General features: G+C 35.1%; 7 protein-coding genes and 1 non-coding gene across 8 annotated transcripts; 3 read left to right on the forward strand and 5 right to left on the reverse strand.

Annotated features, from left to right (window-relative positions):
* Nucleotides 1-486: 486 nt before the first annotated feature.
* Nucleotides 487-807, forward strand: H4a (histone H4; the record flags this gene model as incomplete). The annotated part of the gene is made up of 1 exon (XM_020571539.1): nt 487-807. The coding sequence occupies one exon, from the start codon at nt 487-489 to the stop codon at nt 805-807; it is 321 nt and encodes a 106-aa protein (XP_020438813.1).
* A 519-nt stretch (nt 808-1,326) lies between these two features.
* On the forward strand, nt 1,327-7,666 carry PPL_00513 (uncharacterized protein; the record flags this gene model as incomplete). Its single annotated transcript, XM_020571540.1, has 5 exons — nt 1,327-1,486; nt 1,527-1,670; nt 1,754-1,931; nt 2,007-2,124; nt 2,213-7,666. 5 exons carry the CDS (start codon nt 1,327-1,329, stop codon nt 7,664-7,666), a joined length of 6,054 nt encoding a protein of 2,017 aa, XP_020438814.1.
* A 236-nt stretch (nt 7,667-7,902) lies between these two features.
* On the reverse strand, nt 7,903-8,425 carry PPL_00514 (uncharacterized protein; the record flags this gene model as incomplete). Its single annotated transcript, XM_020571541.1, has 2 exons — nt 7,903-7,953; nt 8,075-8,425. 2 exons carry the CDS (start codon nt 8,423-8,425, stop codon nt 7,903-7,905), a joined length of 402 nt encoding a protein of 133 aa, XP_020438815.1.
* A 544-nt stretch (nt 8,426-8,969) lies between these two features.
* Nucleotides 8,970-10,975, reverse strand: PPL_00515 (uncharacterized protein; the record flags this gene model as incomplete). The annotated part of the gene is made up of 3 exons (XM_020571542.1): nt 8,970-9,060; nt 10,094-10,367; nt 10,696-10,975. 3 exons carry the CDS (start codon nt 10,973-10,975, stop codon nt 8,970-8,972), a joined length of 645 nt encoding a protein of 214 aa, XP_020438816.1.
* Nucleotides 10,976-11,559: 584 nt separating this feature from the next.
* On the reverse strand, nt 11,560-12,290 carry PPL_00516 (uncharacterized protein; the record flags this gene model as incomplete). The annotated part of the gene is made up of 3 exons (XM_020571543.1): nt 11,560-11,649; nt 11,792-11,852; nt 12,193-12,290. 3 exons carry the CDS (start codon nt 12,288-12,290, stop codon nt 11,560-11,562), a joined length of 249 nt encoding a protein of 82 aa, XP_020438817.1.
* Nucleotides 12,291-12,334: 44 nt separating this feature from the next.
* Nucleotides 12,335-12,407, reverse strand: PPL_00517. The gene has a single exon. It is a non-coding gene; the product is annotated as a tRNA-Lys (tRNA).
* A 274-nt stretch (nt 12,408-12,681) lies between these two features.
* On the forward strand, nt 12,682-17,243 carry PPL_00518 (STAG domain-containing protein; the record flags this gene model as incomplete). The annotated part of the gene is made up of 12 exons (XM_020571544.1): nt 12,682-12,805; nt 12,928-13,158; nt 13,579-13,983; nt 14,075-14,391; nt 14,462-14,899; nt 15,168-15,202; nt 15,322-15,413; nt 15,483-15,915; nt 15,988-16,097; nt 16,163-16,298; nt 16,364-16,651; nt 17,237-17,243. 12 exons carry the CDS (start codon nt 12,682-12,684, stop codon nt 17,241-17,243), a joined length of 2,616 nt encoding a protein of 871 aa, XP_020438818.1.
* A 52-nt stretch (nt 17,244-17,295) lies between these two features.
* On the reverse strand, nt 17,296-17,911 carry PPL_00519 (uncharacterized protein; the record flags this gene model as incomplete). Its single annotated transcript, XM_020571545.1, has 3 exons — nt 17,296-17,320; nt 17,385-17,669; nt 17,754-17,911. The coding sequence occupies 3 exons, from the start codon at nt 17,909-17,911 to the stop codon at nt 17,296-17,298; spliced, it is 468 nt and encodes a 155-aa protein (XP_020438819.1).
* Nucleotides 17,912-17,974: the final 63 nt, after the last annotated feature.

Genomic DNA, 17,974 nt, shown 5'->3' on the forward strand with positions numbered 1-17,974 from the left:
ATTTAGATTCTTCAAAATCAAAAGAAATTTTTAAAGTTTATATTGAAAATGATGGTGTGGTCGGATTTTTTCAAATTTGAAAAATAGTGCGCCAAAAAAAAAAGAAAGGGTTGACAAAATAAAAAATAGAAAAAATAGAGTTTTGAGTGCACCCTCCTCAATTTTGTATGGTAAAAAAAGTGTGTATCGGATTTTTGAATTTTGTTTTTCACAGAGGAATGAATAAAATGTTAATCTCACACTGTTTAAAAACATTTCAAATTCACGACACCTAAACCTAAACAAGTCTATTTCAAAAAGATTTTGTTGTAAATATCAAAATATAATTTATGTAAGTTATTATCAATCGTAATTCATTTAAATCAACCTATATTTTTTTACAAATATTAATTCTATTATTATTATTTTAATCATTTTAGTTGTTAAATAATTCAAATTAGTTCATCAATTATTATTCATTTTTTAAATATCCAATCAAATTAAATCATGTCAACAGCCGGAAGAGGAAAAACAGGAGGTAAAGTCGGAGGTAAAGTCGGTGCCAAGAGACATAGAAAGGTCTTGAAGGATTACATCTACGGTATTACCAAGCCAGCCATCCGTCGTCTCGCAAGAAGAGGTGGTGTCAAGCGTATCTCTTTCCCAATCTATGAGGAGATCCGTAACGTCCTCCGTCAATTCTTGGAGCATGTCATTCGTGACTCTGTAGCCTACACTGAGCACGCCAATCGTCGTACAGTAACTGCCATGGATGTCGTCTACGCTCTCAAGAAGCAAGGTCGTACTCTCTACGGTTTCAATTCTTAAACATCTTAAAAGATTTTTGAAGAAGACCAGATTGCTGGTGTCATAAGGGTGTTTTTTAACACCACCCATATACAAAGAATTAATCTTTACTTTATCATCAAAGACCACTACTAATTTAATTTTTTAATTTTTTTTTTTATTAACCCCTTTTGGACAATTTAAAGTCCATAAACTTTGTTTTGGTTATAAGAAATTTAAAACAAATAAAATAAATGTTGCATTTTATAAGCATTGTAAATCTTTCTTTTGAAAAAAAATTGTTTATTTTATTTCAAATTTTTGACAATTCTATGAGTACTTATTTAAAATCTTTTCTGAATATATTTTTATTATTTAAATATCATTTTTATTTGTTGGCATGATTTGTGTTTTTTTACAAGAAATTAAAAATTATTTAAGTTTCGCAAAGAGATCTCATTTTTTCAATTTTTTTCAATTATGATTTTTCACACACAGTGAGAGATAGTCGAATTTCTTATTAACGATTGTATTCTTTATATTTGTTGAATTATTTATATAATGAAATCAAATAAAAAGTTTGATGATAAGAAAAGAAAAAATGAAGCAGATAATAATAATAACAAGAAGTTTGTTTCGCCTTTGAGAGACAACAAAAAGGCGAAATCATCTAATGAAAGTACATCGACTGAAATGGTCTTAAAGAATTTACCTACTTCTAGTAAGTCATTAATTAATCTTGCAGATAATACATTATTTAGTTCTTAGTGTTAACAGCTTATTACAAGTTTTAATATCTAGAAAAGGTCAAAGATATGAATTGGAAACACCTGCAACCTTTGTAAAGTTTAAAAATGAAGTTAATACATTAAATATTATAGATTCAAAGGTATTATTATTCAATAGTAATTTATAACTAACTTTTGTAGTTATAGAGTATTATTAACTTGTTATTTTGCGTTCAACTATCAGAATATATATTTTACAGATCTATCGAATAAATCGATTCAAGATGAGATAAGTTATCAACAATTCCTTATCTCACTCAACAATATTATTATTGTATACACTGACGGTGAGAATCCATTGGAACAACCTGAGGAGTTGATGGTAGATGTAACACCATCAAAGAGTATTCTATTGAAAGCTGGTACTTCAGATTATACGTAGGTTTCTTAATATGACTTGTAGTACTCGATGATTAGTATTGAAATACTAACATGAACATCAACACAACTTAGGACATCCAATGCTTTTGCAGAGTTTATAGATAATGCGATTCAGGCAGTCAGAAGCAATCCAACTGGTGACAAGACAGTAAAGATTAATATTAAGAAACCAGATTCCAGAGATTTATCTGTATGTATATGATATAGGTATATTCAATTGTAATTGATCCTTTTTTTTTACTAATATTTTCATTGCTACTTTTCAAAATAAACAACAGTCTATATCATTTTGGGATAATGGTTGTGGAATGAGTAAAGATGATCTACAGAGATGGGCGACAATGGGTATGTCACAAGCAGATTTGGAACAAAAGTCACAAGACACCATTACGAGTAGTGATTCAGTTGGTTCAGACAAGACTGCAACCGGTATGATATCGAGATTTGGTGTTGGTGCAAAGAAAGCAGCTTTCTATTTGGGTACTGAGATTTTAGTGGTGACTAAACAAAAGTCCAACAATTGGGTGAACGAAGCAACCATTTCACTGGATATTCTCAGTGCGACAGGCGATCAAGAGTGGAAAATTCCAATTAAAGTTCGTGAATCAACCGCAGCGGAGCGTTCACAGCAATTCACAGAGGTTACAATCAAAAATGTACCTATCGTAAAGTTACTCTTGACACCGACTTCAACCTTTGAAGATTCAATCGTCTCACTGAAACGAGAACTAGCACACATCTACTATTACTATATACATACGGATCCTACCGATCAGAGTCACTACCACTTTGAAGAGGAAGAGGACAGTGACGAAGAAGACAACACCTCACCAACTGAAAACGACAAGAAACCAAACGGAAAACCGCCAAAGAAAGGAGAGTACAATCTATTGTTGAATGATTTGGATCTAGTCAATATTCCAGACTCTATGGAGAGTCTGTACATTCAGCATGGCAAAAAGATAAAGTGTTTCGAGTTGCTGGTCGACACTGGTGCCGGCGAGTTGGCAAAAGTAAAGTGTCATCTAAGATACTTCCCATATATACAAGAGAAAGAAACTCTCCCAATACCATATAGAGTATTTTTGGAACATCCCTGCGAGGATTTCGATCAACTACCACTTTCACTAAGGAAGCCTGGTTTCGAAGTGTTTTGGAATGGTCGTTTGATTCCCGAGGCACATATCGAACGACTTGGATTCATGGCAACTGGAGTTAGACTGGACGGCGAGAAAATCGAGGAAAAGTATGCACAACGTGTCAAGGGAGCACTCTTTTTAACATCGGCATTCCCAGTCAATCAGAACAAAACACACATCATCAAGGAACATCCTATCTATTTGAATCTGGAAAAGTCTGGTTCGCGTAACAATCATAATGAGTGGAAGAAGTGGATTCTTCGATGTCATAAGTTGGACCAAGATTTTCAGTTTGAAACAGATGTCTACGATGCAGTCAGTAATCGTACCTATTGCAAGTCGGTGTCAATCAGTGGATGTACATATTATCGCGAGGACGGCATTCAATTGCTGACTCGTCCCGCTGTCCATGGCACCATCAAGCAAATGTATTTTTCTGGTATGCCAGAGCTTAGAACGAGCAGCTTCTTCCTGACAATCGAACGATTGAACTATAAGCCATTGGATCAGTTTGAAACGTTCCCAATCAACAAGGTAAAAGGAAAGGTTGCACCTGCCGAGTTTGAGAAGCTTCGTGAACTGCAGAAACTAAGAATGCCATCGAGAATCAAGATTATCGAAGCAGACAAATCACCGATTCCCAAGACAGAGTATATGACAGGCGACACAATCACATGGGTTTCTGTGGCGCTTCTCGATAGTTCAAAGCCACCGAAAGAAGTGGAGAAGCGTATCATCGATATGGAGTCAATCAAGATCGACTTGAAAATAGTTTATCAGCCAACGAACGAGTTGGTTCTCAGCTCATCATCGTCTTCCTACTATGAACCCGGAAGAGCATCATTTAGATTGAGTTCGTTCCCGTTCAACAGAACCGGTGCCTATGTTTTCACTTTTACATGCAGCTATCCAAATGTCAATCCAGCGACTCATTACATCAAGGTATTGGCAGGCGATCCCAAGAAAATCTCTGCTGAATATCAGCTTGAATCAGATTCTCCAAGAATTCAATTGGAGAGCCCGTTGCCTCCCATCATTGTCAAATCATTAGACGAGCACTCCAATGAGGTGCCTTTTTCAGACTTACCGGCTTTGGAGTATACAGGTTCGATAGTGGGATCCAAAACAGCAGTTAAATTTTCAAAGGATTTCGATGTCGATATTGTCGATGGAAGGATCATGATACAGAATATGAAGGTTATTGGTGCGAATCTAGGCGACGATGGAGAGGCCAATCTGGTCGTTTCACTCAAGTCCAAGGGAATGTCTTGTAAGCTTGATCCAATTAGATTGATATCTGGTCCACCAGTGTCAATTTCATTCGTAGAGGATCCATTTGGAGAGAAAGTGATGAACCTAACGAGTGTGCCACCTTTCAGCTTGATACTGAGAGACAAGAGTGGAAATGTGTACATTAACGAGTCGGCGCCATCAGCTCCAGCATCTCAAAAGCCACGATCTAGATCGAAAAAGAATGCAATAACAACACCCAGTGAATATATTGTTGCAACCTCTACTGTGTTGGAAGAGAGCATAGTGGTAACAAGCGATGTACAAGGTTACTTTAATTTCCAGGATTCCAAGGCATTGTTTATCAAAGAAAAGATTGACTTGCCATTCGAGGAGACCGGTGCACCTCGTAGAAAGAGCACACCGACAGCTACATCAACAGTACACGTTCAATTTACATTCTACAAGGAGAAAAATGAGATTTGTACAGTGGAGAAGCAAATTATAATTACACCATCGTCAAAGCCGGCCTTTCTCAAATTGATTCCACTGTCAGAGTCTTCATTGTTTAGGTTGGAGGAGGACAGCTATCGTGCAATGTCTGGTAGTTCACTACAATTCGGTATCAAAGTCTATGGTGCGGGTGGAGGAGGACGTGGACCGTATGAGCTCTCAAAGCTAAAGGGCAAGATTTCTACTAGCTGGCACCCATCGTCTCATCAGCTGGAGGTGGCCATGAATGGCGCCAACATCTTTGAACTGCCCACTTTGATTACCGACAAGATATCTCGTGCCATGATGCATTGGGTTAGCATCAAGACAGATTGGGATATGGATGAAAAGAAAGCAGAGAAAATCGATTTGAAGAAAGAGTTTTCAATACAGACAACTGGTGGTGCACCCTCAACTTTCTTTTCACAGTTTGGAAAAGGCTTGCTTCCACAAAAGATTCGTTGTGATTCCGAGGTTTTAATTGATCTCAAGTTGAATGACAAGCGAGGAAATGTTGTTACACCATCCGAAGCAAAGGCTGGAGTAGAGATCGAACCGTACTTTGTATTGAAAACCAGCAGCGAAGCACAGAACGCAGAGATCAAGAGTTGTATAATCGAGCCGTTCAACACCGAGAAGAATATGTATCCATGTAGAATCACCATGATTGGTTATGGTGAACTGACACTGATTGCCAAAGACAAACACAATAATGTAGCAGAGTTTCCGCTTAAATTCACAATGATCGAGGGTACTGCTTCACAGGTGCGTGTCAATGGACTGTCTAAACTCTCAGTTACATGCTCACGTGGAGATTACTTGGAGGAGATCAAAGTCACTATTTGCGATACTCTTGGTAATGTCATTTCCAGCAATGGTATTGAAATCGAATACGAATGGGTGAATCTTCAGGGCAATCCACCTCCACTTCAGATCAAATCGAAAACTCTGATCAGGGCTGGTGTTGGATCGATCAAGAATATGGATATCACTGGTGTAGAGGGAACCTACGAGCTGAGAGTCAGCACAAAGAATATCAGTATGCAAGAGGCAACCATATATTTTATTGTTAAAGGTTCTGCAACTATACGTCTCCACAATTCTGCACCGATTGCAGTGATCTCAAATAGCATTATTCCGCCAATTAAGATATCGCTTATCAATCCCGATGGCCAAGCACTGGTTGTCCAAAAGTCAAATGTTCGTTTAATGCTTCACATGAAGTCATTTGTGTGTAGCTCAACGGAACTAGATGGATCGGTATATATTTTCGAGGATATTCCAGGACCAAGAAAATCTGGAGAGTATCCACTCAAGTTTGTCTACTCTACAAGTGTCACCAACAAAGTGGAGTTTGATTCTAGTTTGGTAGTTCTTCCGGATAGACCAGTCAAGCTATGTACATCGTCGATTATTGCTCCTCAAACATCATCTGTTTTGGCAAAGGATTTCGTAATACACGCGGCCGACCAGAATGATAACAAAGTATTGGTCAATGGAAGTGTTTTTGCATCGATCGAGCTCTCCAAACAGCCACAGTCACAGTCCTCTTTCTTTACAATGCCAGTGTTAATCCAAACCGATCCGGTACCATTTAACAACGTAGGAGATGCTATTTTCCCTTTGCTGAGTCTGAGAGAATCAGTTGGACTTTCACAGGCCTATCGAATTAGATTCACCACCAACATGAAGGAAATCAATTCACATTCCATCGAGTTTGTCTATACCAACAGCAAGGAGGATATAGACAAGAAAGTTGAACTGGAATCACAGCGTGTGTCTTTGAACAAAGAGATCAACGAAGCTTCATCACAAATTGATACGATCAAGTCAACATTGGCAAACTTTACTTCGAAAAAAGAACAACTAAGACTGCAAATCGAAGAGTCAAAGAACAATTTATTAAGATTCGACCCTTCGTTTGATAAATCAAAAGCCAATCCTGAGGAGGTAAGAAAGACCATTCAAGTTATTTTGCAAGAGATCGACGATATGAACTCCCAACCCAGAAGAGCAGCATCATTACCATCCAATCCAATCTCAAGGGAGATGTCTGAACTCGCGAGATCCAGTACCGAAGAAACAGGAATCATTGGACTTGTTTTGGATTTGTTTTGCATCGAATCAAAGGAAGAGGCCAGAGTAATTTCCAAAATGGCTGGAAGAAAGTTGGAAACAGTGGTTGTTTTAAACAAAGATTATTTGTCTCGTTACTATACGCAATTCCAACATTCACGTAATCCCGTCCACTTTATGTCTTTGGATTTGATATCGGCTTTTCATGATAGAAATGAGCAGTCCTCGCAGTATGACCAGCCTAGATCAACCAAACTACCATTGCAGCTAGTACCGAATGCACCAACTCAAGGATTCGTTGATTTCCTTGTAAATAGAATACAGATGAAAGAGAAGCACGAGAAATTAAGAAGATCACTTGGATGGACATTGTTCAAAGATTGTATTGTATTCCAGTCGTTGAAAGATGGTATGGCTTACAGAGACTTTTGCATGAAGATGAAAAGGAATTGTGGAACAATCATCGCATTGAATGAGCTCGAGTTGATTGAGAGCAGTGGTATGGTCATGGTCGGAAAGAAGGAGACTGCCACTGACGATCGTTTCCTGCTGGGCCAACTTCCCATCAGCGAAAGCCCAGATTTTGCAAGACTTCACCACAAGCGACATCTTTGGGAAACTTTTAAGAGAGTCAATCACGAGCAATATAATTATATCAAAACCAATTCACCAGGTGTACAGGACGACATGAACAAAAAGGCAAAACTCGAAGAAAAGGTTGTGGATCTCAAAAATCATTATCAAAATGTTTGTGAAGAAATCAAAAAAATCGAATCGAAACTGAATCAGCAATAAAAACATCTTCATCTATTTATTTTTATTAGTGATAAAAGTCAAGCTCTCAACATTTCTATTAAAGAAAGAGAGTGAGAGATTATTAAAATTTTAAAGAGACCTGAAAAGTGAATTTCTTGTTATATAGAAAAAAATTATATTAATTTAATTTAATAGAAACACAAAGATTTTGAAAAAAAATAACGATTATTTTTTATTAGTGATATTATTTTTTAATGAATTATCTATTGTGATAATTATTTATTCAATTCTTGGACTGAACTTCTACTTCCAACGAAATATGGTATCTAGTTGAGATTTGATAAAAGATAATAAATAATCAAGATAATCACCTTTGAAATTATCACCTTCCAGATCCCAACTTGGGCCACTGCTTGAACCACATGCATGTGCAATTCCTTCACATACTATCTCAGTAATTTCTGCCATTATTTCAAATTGAGTTGTTGAATTCTGGACGGCATTATAAATCTCGGGTCCAAATTTATTTGCGATTTGATTGCATTCTTCATTTCCTTGTGTTGTGTGGTTTGATAAATCGATACAAACATTGTCAAGATCTCTAACAATTATAGTCTCGTTATCAAGATCTTGAAATATTTCAGAGATTGAAGTTTCCAATACAAACAAACATAGTACACATTCTACAGTGATACCTCCGAGTTTGTCTTCGGTTTTTGAAATTTCGACAGCTGTAGCTTTATGAGTTCCTATAAGGAGTACCAATGAAATGAGAACAACAAATAGTATTACTTTCATTTTAGATATTTTTGTTTTATAAAAATATTGATGAATGATTGATTTGAATTTATATTAAAAGTTTATGTTTAAATTTGAGATAATTAAAATTTCATCCCTCATTTGAATTGTTAACTGATTTATCTTGAATTTAAAATCCAAATATTTTTTTGAAAGCTTTGAAAGGATAGAAAACAAAAGTTCCCAGAACAATTTTCAAAAGCCACGTTTGCTTTTTTATTTTTGATTTTCGAAAAGTGATTCAAAATTTTGGAGTGATTTATGAAATTTGGTGGACTCGTGAGTTCCGATCTATTTGCAATTACTTTAAATAAAATTTCTTTCTGTTAGAAATTCAAATTTTTTTTTTTAGTAACAACAGTCACTTATTGTACTCCATTCAGTTCATATAAGAGATTTTTTTGGGTAAAGTTTACAATTGATTTTCTTACGAAAGTTTTTTCACCAAAGTCGATTACACCTTTTCATCTTTTTGATGGAGGTCTGATGAAGTAATTATTTTCCTACGAAATAGACAATAGCCATTATAAATATACCCATAAATTCAATCTGTATTTATATTCATACCAACGACAATATACAATTCCAAATGATAAAAATAGTTGTTTGATTCAGTACCACAAATCGAAATAGGACTTAGAGAAATAGAAATATTTTATTAGTTCAATTTAATTTTATTTTATTTTATTTTATTTTTTAATTGATTTTTTATTATTATTATATCCTCTTCTTCACAATAGAATTTCCAGATTTGATGAAAGACAAGCGAAGCGAGGGTAGTGATGTTGTCCTTTCTTCTTACCAACTTATCATAGTTTTTTTTTTTTTTTTCTAAAAAGATTAGTTGGCTAATGATCAGTCAACAAATTGCATGTATTGATATTAACCTTCTAGTTTGTGTTTTATATTATATATACATTCTCACACAGGCCGTGAGAAATAGCCAATATAATATTATTATTATTATTTTTTATAGTTATTATTCATTAATAAGTTGAGTAGTATTAGGTTAGAATAGATCTAACAGTAGTTGAGTGTTGATGAACAACAGTATAAAGTGGTGGCACGTAGTTGGAAGGATTTAGATTCCAATCAGATTTAAATTTACGCCTTATTGCAGAGCAATCGACAGTGACTCCTAGAATTAGCGATGGTGAAGTTAAGTTTAGTGTAATGGGTGACTGCTCTCTTAACGATATTTTCCTTGGGAGATAGAATTACTATTGTGAAGCTAAGCTTGTGGTAATTGGTATCGATTAATTTGGTGACTGCTCTCTTGACGGTATTTTCCAGCTTGTAATGGGTACCATCACCAAACATTTCACAGGACAGTGCCTGCCATAACGAATGTACGATTGCAGCAGTTAGGTGGGTGAAGTGGACAGTAGTACGAATAGGACCGTCGAACTTGATGCACGAGTGATTCCAATAACGAAGTCTATAGAGTACTTGTGGTATACATTTTTGAAGAAGGATAGGAACTGCTGTGAAACTTCATTCCTGCATTTGAAGAAGAAGTGCTCATGTGGGTTGCAGAGTTCAGTGAAGGTGTCACCACAGAACTCACAGACGTGACCAGTGCGCTTGTGGTTGATGGGGAAGGTGTGAGACAACCAGACATTTAACAAAGAGATGACACAGGACGAGAGAATAGATTCTATCTCATACTTAACTACAGTTTCCATAGCAGTGTATCTGTCCAGTCCCCAAGGTGTGGGTGGAAGCTTAGAGGAATTACCAGTAGGGATGTTAAATGAAAGTATCGCATGATCTGAGAGAGCGTTGGGAGCAACCTTGAAGGAGTTGTTTAATAGACTGCTTTTAGCATAAGCTCTATCAATACGTCTAGCGATTCCGGTAATTGGCGAACGGTACGTGGGAATGTCGACAGTCTGACCTAGATCGACCAGATCGTGCTCATCACTAAGAGAGTCAAGAACCACTGAAATTTTTTTTTTTTTTTTTTTTTTTAAGAAGTAAAAAATGATTTATTAAGTAATATATTGGGGATGGTGTGAACCATCGAATTTTTCTTTTTTTTTTTTTTTTTTTTTTTTTTACAGTTTTTACTTTTTCATAATTCTGCAATTGATTGCTATTTTGATTGTTATTATAATTATTTTAGTTATTGATATTAATAGATTGTTAAGCTGATGAGAATACTGATGATTGAATTGGTTAATTTGAAAATGAAGAAATGAAGAAGAGGAAATAATAGTTGGCTGACATTTGATTGGTTATTGGTTATTTAAGTTTGGATTGTAAGTTACTGATACTGTTATTTATAATTAATTTCATTACTGATAAGTGCTGTATATATTCATTAATGATAGATTCATTAGATAGTAGGTTGTTATCGTGGAGAGGAGTACCGCCAAAATAGGATTTACAATAGAATTTCCAGATTTGATGAAAGACAAGTGAAACGAGAGTAGTGATGTTGTCCTTTCTTCTAACCAACTGATACGCGTCTTCCATAGTCCAATCGAATCGTTGACCACCTGAAAGCTGTAAGGAGTCAAGAATGGTGTTAAGGTTGAATCTGTGCATAACTGCTCGACAATTAAAGAATGTATGGAAATATGGGTCAGAGCAGTATGTGAAGCACAGTTCACATTCTTTGTTTTTGTTGTAAGCTAATCCAGGAAGTGAACGAGAGAAGAACCGGAAGACAGTGTTTCGTCCACGCTGGTGTTTGATGAGCGAAATATAGGTGAAGATACAGTCGTAAGATGTGTAGTCGAATTTGGTTGGTGGTAGCGATAGTTGGAACTGACCATCAGTTAGTTGTGGAATGCCATGTTTGACGAACAATAGGTGGTCGTAGATTTGCTTTAGAGTGGGTGGTAGACCATCAATCAGAATTGGTTTAGCAGATTTGATCTTGTTGTCCAGATGTTTGAGATGAACTGCCAATTGGTGCCACAGAGTGTAGCATAGATTGAGATATGGCGAGGTGATAGATCTGCAATAGATTTGAGATAGCCAACTGGTATAATAACAAACTTTGGAAGGATCAGAGGATGAAAGTAGGAATCTGTTGAATATCCACACGTGTTGGGCATCGTTACGAAGTTGGATGTCCCATAGCGAGATGCCACCACGTAACCATGGTTGTACAGCTCTGGTCTTTTTCATTGTGTTTTTATATTTCTTGGAGTCGATGAACGGATTGGAGTTGGACGACCACAGGTACCAAGACAGTATGTTATCGAGTTTCTTGACTTTTTTTATTTTTATTTTTATTTTTTTTTTTCGCAAACAGTTAGTATTTGTAGATAATTTTTTCATATTTTTGTTATCAAGTTATCTAGCTATTATAATTATATATATTCGTTCCTCTTTAGTTATTAGTCTTAAATTTACGATCATATCAGTTAATTTATCAAATTTCACTAGTTTTACGATCATTAGTACATTCACTATTCTTAAATATGGATAATATCGGTGCTAAAATAGCTAAATTCTACAAATCAAAGCATAAATATACGTATGCTACCGAATTCAAGCAATTGATCAAGCTCAACACCCTCTATGTTAGACTTTGCTTCCCCAACTCTAAGTACATAACTACAGCCACCAGAGACAAGCTACACGACTTGTTTCAAATCGTCTACAAAGATAGTGTGTTAACCGCCAAGAAAAACAGTGTCACCTTCTCTGGCAGAGTCGACTCTGAGAGACTAGGCGAGTTGCATCAGTTTTGTAATGGTAACCTGTCTGCCACCAAGTCTCGCAAGGTCACTGCATTCTTCCCAGAGTTTAACTTTATCAGAGTCTCGGCACTTGCATCTAAGGACTGTCTCGAAGCTGTATCAAGAACCACTGAAAGAGGAGAGCTGTCGCCGGGTACACAATTCCCCATCCCTTAATGCGGCACACAATGCGTGTTTAAGATAATTAAAAATCCGCCCAATGGGGGGCTCGAACCCCCGACCACAAGGTTAAAAGCCTTGCGCTCTACCGACTGAGCTAACTGGGCATTTTGTTGGTTAATTTTTAAAATTAAAAATATTAGAATTACAAATTATTTTGTTTAAAATATTTAAATTATTTTATACTTTCCATGATTAAATTATTCCTTAATCTATGATAATATTTACATTTGTAAATAGAATAAATTTATAAAGTTTGATTGAATCTCTCTATTCTTGGAATTGGCGCCAAGATTGTTTAAAAAAAAAAAAAACAAAAAGATGTTATGATGAACAAGTTAATTAATTAAATCCTCTTACTATGTATTTTATTTATTAACAATGGTATCAAAAAGAAAAGTAACATCAAAGAAGTCAAACAACAATAATAACAATAGTAATAATAATAATAGTGGATCACAAACCAAATCTTCACAGTCAAGAAGAAGATCTCAATCATTATTCAGTAAATATAAAATAGATTATCGTTGTTAAACATTAATACTTATCAATATTCCTTGATATCTCTCTCTCTCTATATCTCCCGCTACTATCTACTATTGCTAGATAAAATCAATAAATCCAAAGTAAATGTAAAGACTTTGGTTACAGAATGGGTTGATCGATATAATGAGGATCCAGAGAATGCAACGTTTGAGGTGATCAATCTAATTGTAGAGTGTGGTGGAGCTGATGCAATGACTGTCAAAGATTTTCAGAGTGATCTCGAGGATGGATCAAAAGAGGTGTGCGAAACAGACGATACCAAAGCATTCCCACTGTCTAGCAAGCGATCAAAGTCGTTGATCAACAACTATCGTGAGTTCATCTCGACCATGGTCAACAAGTGTCAAGCATCGATTCTCTACGATGGATACCTCATCAAGATGATTCTCTACTGGTCAGTAGCATTCTGCAAGGCTGACAGTCGTGGTGTTCGTTTCAGCACGGTGTTTGCTTGCGCCGAACTGACCACCAACATCTTGGCTGTGGCTGCCGAGCTAAAGAGAGAGTTGAACTTGACATCGCGTCAACTGGCATCGGAAGGCAGCGTCGGAAAGAGTTCAGAGAGAATGAAAACACTGAAGGACAACCAGTTGCAACTCACCAACAAGCTGAAACAACTGGAAACACTCGTAAAAGATAGATTGTATGACAAGATCTTTAAGATGCGTATTAAAGATGTGCGACCAGAGATTAGAGGATTGCTCTTTGATTGTCTGCCACGTTGGATATTAGAGTATCCTTCGACCATGTTGACATCGGCGTATCTCAGTCAGATTGGTTGGGGACTGAATGACTGGGTGGCAGAGGTGCGACAGAGTGCAGTGAAAGGTGTGATACAACTCTACTCAAACGAGAACTTGATCACACAATACGATGATTTCACAGAGAAATTCAGATTTAGAATCGTAGATATTGCTGCCGGTGATAAAGTCGACAAGATTGCAATCGATGCAATCGAGCTTGTCTCTATCATGTGCCAACACTCACTCATTGAACAAGTGTTACTAGATAAAGTTTTGGCCAACTACATGGTGGACAACGAGGCAATTGTCAAAGCAACAGGAAAGCTACTCTATCAAATACTCTTGGATCCTTTGGAATCAAAGTTAAATGCATTACCAAAAGCAGAGAGAAGAAGTATGTTATTCAGCCAACAACAAACAACAACAATAATAATAATAATTTATGTTTTACTAATCTCTAATCTATTTTATTTATACATATTCAGGTGCAAAGAATGATATTAGAGAACAACAATTAATGAAACTATTGGAATTCCTAGAGGAGAAATCAAAGGCAACCAATGTTCCATATTATTTAGTGTTTGCATTGTGGGAGAAAGGACAAGCAATCTTTACTGATTGGTCATTCTTTGTCAAGTTTTTATCAGAGTTGGAAGAGAAAAAACTATCAGAGAATCAATTGTTGATAATACTCAGAATGATCAGTGCATCTGTAAAGATATTCTCTGGAGACAAACCACCTATTTTCAGTTCCGAAAGACAACAGCTATTCAATGAAGATCCATACCAACAAAATGAATATGTAAATAACAAACATTTAAATTTAATTTGGTTTCAAGAAACAAACTTTTAACCCTTATTTTTTTTTTTAGACAAAAGATTCAGATGTTACTACCAACTTTATCTCCATTATACCAGCATTACTATCTCAACACAAAGCTAATTTTGAAATCTCTATTTGCTTGGTGGAGATCTGTAAATACTTTAATCTTGAAACCTATATTACACTCCGTTTGCAAACCAAGTATTCCGAACTACTCAATCTGCTTAGTATGATTCTTTTGGAGAATCCAAATGAAAAGTTGGTGGAAACCATTGCCGATACTCTTCATGATTTGTCACAAGGACTGCCATCGCAACTGGAAGCACCATTCAATTTGACGATAATGGAGATTTTCAACCAACTTGGTGACTCACTTCGTACAATCTCAGCTCCCTCCGAAAGTTCAGGTACCGACGCAGAGGCATCCGGTGGTGACCAAGCCAACCAACTATTCAATGCCTTTACACTATTGCAAAAGATTCATTTTGTTGGTGTTCACTTCCAAATGAACGATATGAATCTGCATACCACTCTACTACCCTTGATGGATGGGATTATTGGAACTACTCCAATCCAGGATGAAGAATACAAGGAACGGATCATCAAGATAGCGTCACAGTCCTACTCACAACTGATCATATGGCAAGTTGCTTCGGCAGCACCTGAATTGAACTCCAATACACCAGAGGCCGACCCACAAGACACCACCTATTTCATGTTCTATCAATTTGTACATAGAATGAACTTGATATTAGAGTCCAAAAGAGCTAGCAAACTTCTTAAACATTTTGTAAGTATATCAAATTTCATAAGGATAGTAAATGATTGTCAATCATTTTTCTAATTTAATCTCTTGTACCAGGCTTATAATTCATTAATTGAGATAATGATATATTTTAATCCAACCAGTTTAGAGAAAACTATATTAAATATTTATTCATTAAATGTACCTTTATCAAGAAAATTATTAGAGTTGAATTTAAGAATACTTTTGGAAAATGGTAGATATCAAAACATTCATTGATTTTATTATAATAGATAGATAAACTAAAGATTATTTTAATTGATAGAAAATGATATTGTAATGGAGGATATAAAGAATCAATTGGAACAACAGGAGGAAGAAGAAGAGGAAAAGCCAAAGAAATCAAAGAAATCAAAGAGAGGTAGAAAGAAGAAAGTTGCCACATCTGATGAGAGTGGCAATGAAGATGAAGACGAAGAGGACGAAGAAGAGGAGGAAGATGAAGAGACAGGAAAGTCCAAGCGATCCGAATCAGAAACCGAGAAATCAGAAAGTGAACAGCAATCCAAAAAGACTAGCTTTGATATTTCTAATGACACTACCACCATCGACCAAGACACTCAAAACAGAATTGAGCAACTCATTATATCGTCGCTACAAGCCATACATTGTAATATCATTGGATCAGCAAATGTAGGTGCTGTCATCAAGCAAGTAGCTCTTTCACCTGGTGCTAGATCGATTGCAACCGTCAAACAGTATGTTCAACTGCTTTCCAAAATCAAAAAGAACAACCAGGAGGAATCAGATATTGTTTTTTCATCTCTAAGAGAACTCTATCAAGTTTGTCTCAGCACTGACGATGAAGAGTTACGAGAGAATTTGTTCTCAAGACTTAAAGAGTTATTAAATTGGTTGTCAGCTGAATTTATCAAAAAAGGTAAGGAGAAATTATATTATTAAACTATTATACTCAAGGCTAACCCTTTGTTTTCTTATAATCAGATTCACTTGGTTTAGTTTTCGAAAGTGGAATTGAATATTTCTTTGGAAAAGATAAAGAAAATCCAGAAAACCCAGAGTTTTTGAGATGTATCAGTTATCTAATTCCAAAATTAACTCATGAACAAGCTGTTGAAATGTATGTATATTTAATTTCTCAATAATATTATTATGTTTTAATATATTAATCTATTTTTTATTTAGAATTAAAAACAAACCAGAGTACAATGAAGAAGATCCGCTATTTGAATCACTCAATAATGTTTATTCTATGGTCGAGATGATTGCAAACAAATCAGTCAAGAACAAATTTAAAAAGGTGACTAGAGGTAAAAAGCAAGATTTAATGGATGAGAGTGATCAAATAAGTGAAGACATTGAAGATATCAGTCAAGATGAAGAAGAACCAAGTGAGGCTAATGAAGAGATTGATGATGAATTTGAACCGTCACAAGAAGTCAAAACAACACCCAAAAAGAGAACAAAGACAATGTAAATAAAATATAATATCATTCCCATATTTGTTTTAAAATGATGTCACTTGGAGGTATCACAGTATAATTGAATAAATAATTATTTATCTTCATAGAATTCATTGACAGAATAAATCAAATTACAATTGGTTGTTAATAATTTATTGGAAAGATAGTATCTATTAATATTGTTGTAAATTGAGATAGAAGTCCAAAGAATTTATAAGAATTTGAAGTTAATAAAAAGTAGAGATTTTTATTAGTTACTATTATTTCAATTCAGGAAATTCTTGGATGATTGGCTCCAGAACATCATATTTGTTGATTGGGAGTACTCATTCATTGTAGTCCGATAGTAAAAATAACTGGAAGATTCGCTAGTAAATAATGAAGAAGTGATAAATTCTAAAATTTCTATCTGATAACCTTAGGTATTAAGTTGTTTTTTTCATCCCTAAAAAGAAATTTCTCTCTAACTCTTAATAAATTATCTATTTTGAATTTTTATTCTATTATAAATTCAACTTTTTGGTGAGCAGTTGGAGTCATTATTTCTTTTTTTGACTTTGTTTCATTCCCTCATTAACTAAAATTTATTAAAAAGAATTTAAAAAAAAAAAAGAATGTTGTTAAACTTCTAAAAAAAAATTTTTTAAATAATTTTTATTTAGAGGGTAGTCTCCCTCGTCTGTTAAAAAATTTATTTAATTTTTTAAATTAAAATGATAAATAAAGAAATAAATGCAATTAACCCAAAAGAAACAACTTGAATATTACCAGAATTGTGTGGGAAAGCAGTTGTTGAAACCGAGGTGGTATCTATATTACCAGAAATTGAGGTAGAGGAAGTGCTGCAAGATACAGTGGTACCTTCATTACAATCTCCACAGGGTTGGGCAATGGGAGTACTTCTTCCAGTTCCATTGGAACAATCACTCATATTCTCATAACCTTTACCATAGACAATAGAATTCGATATACTTGAAATGTAATAAGCAGATATCAATGGAGCACCGGTACAGATATCATTGAATGTACTATAAATAAAAATAATTTGTAAAAAAAAAAAATTCTTAAAATTAGATAATTCAGTATTTTAAAAAAGTTAAGTAAGTACTTACTAACATGTTCCAACAGGAATTGTAACACAAGTCTGTTGACCTGATGAACCGCAACCTAAAAGAGCTCCACTACTACAAACACCACAAAATTGAATAGAGTCTGCGGAAACACAGAGGAGCATGGCAAGTCCCAAAAGTAATAAAGATAATTTGTTCATATTATTTTATGTTTTTAAAAAGTGTAAAAAAATTGATATTTAATACTTGATTGATATAATAAT

This window comes from Heterostelium album (assembly GCF_000004825.1).
Source record: "Heterostelium album PN500 unplaced genomic scaffold PPL_scaffold1, whole genome shotgun sequence".
Lineage (NCBI taxonomy): Eukaryota > Evosea > Eumycetozoa > Acytosteliales > Acytosteliaceae > Heterostelium > Heterostelium album.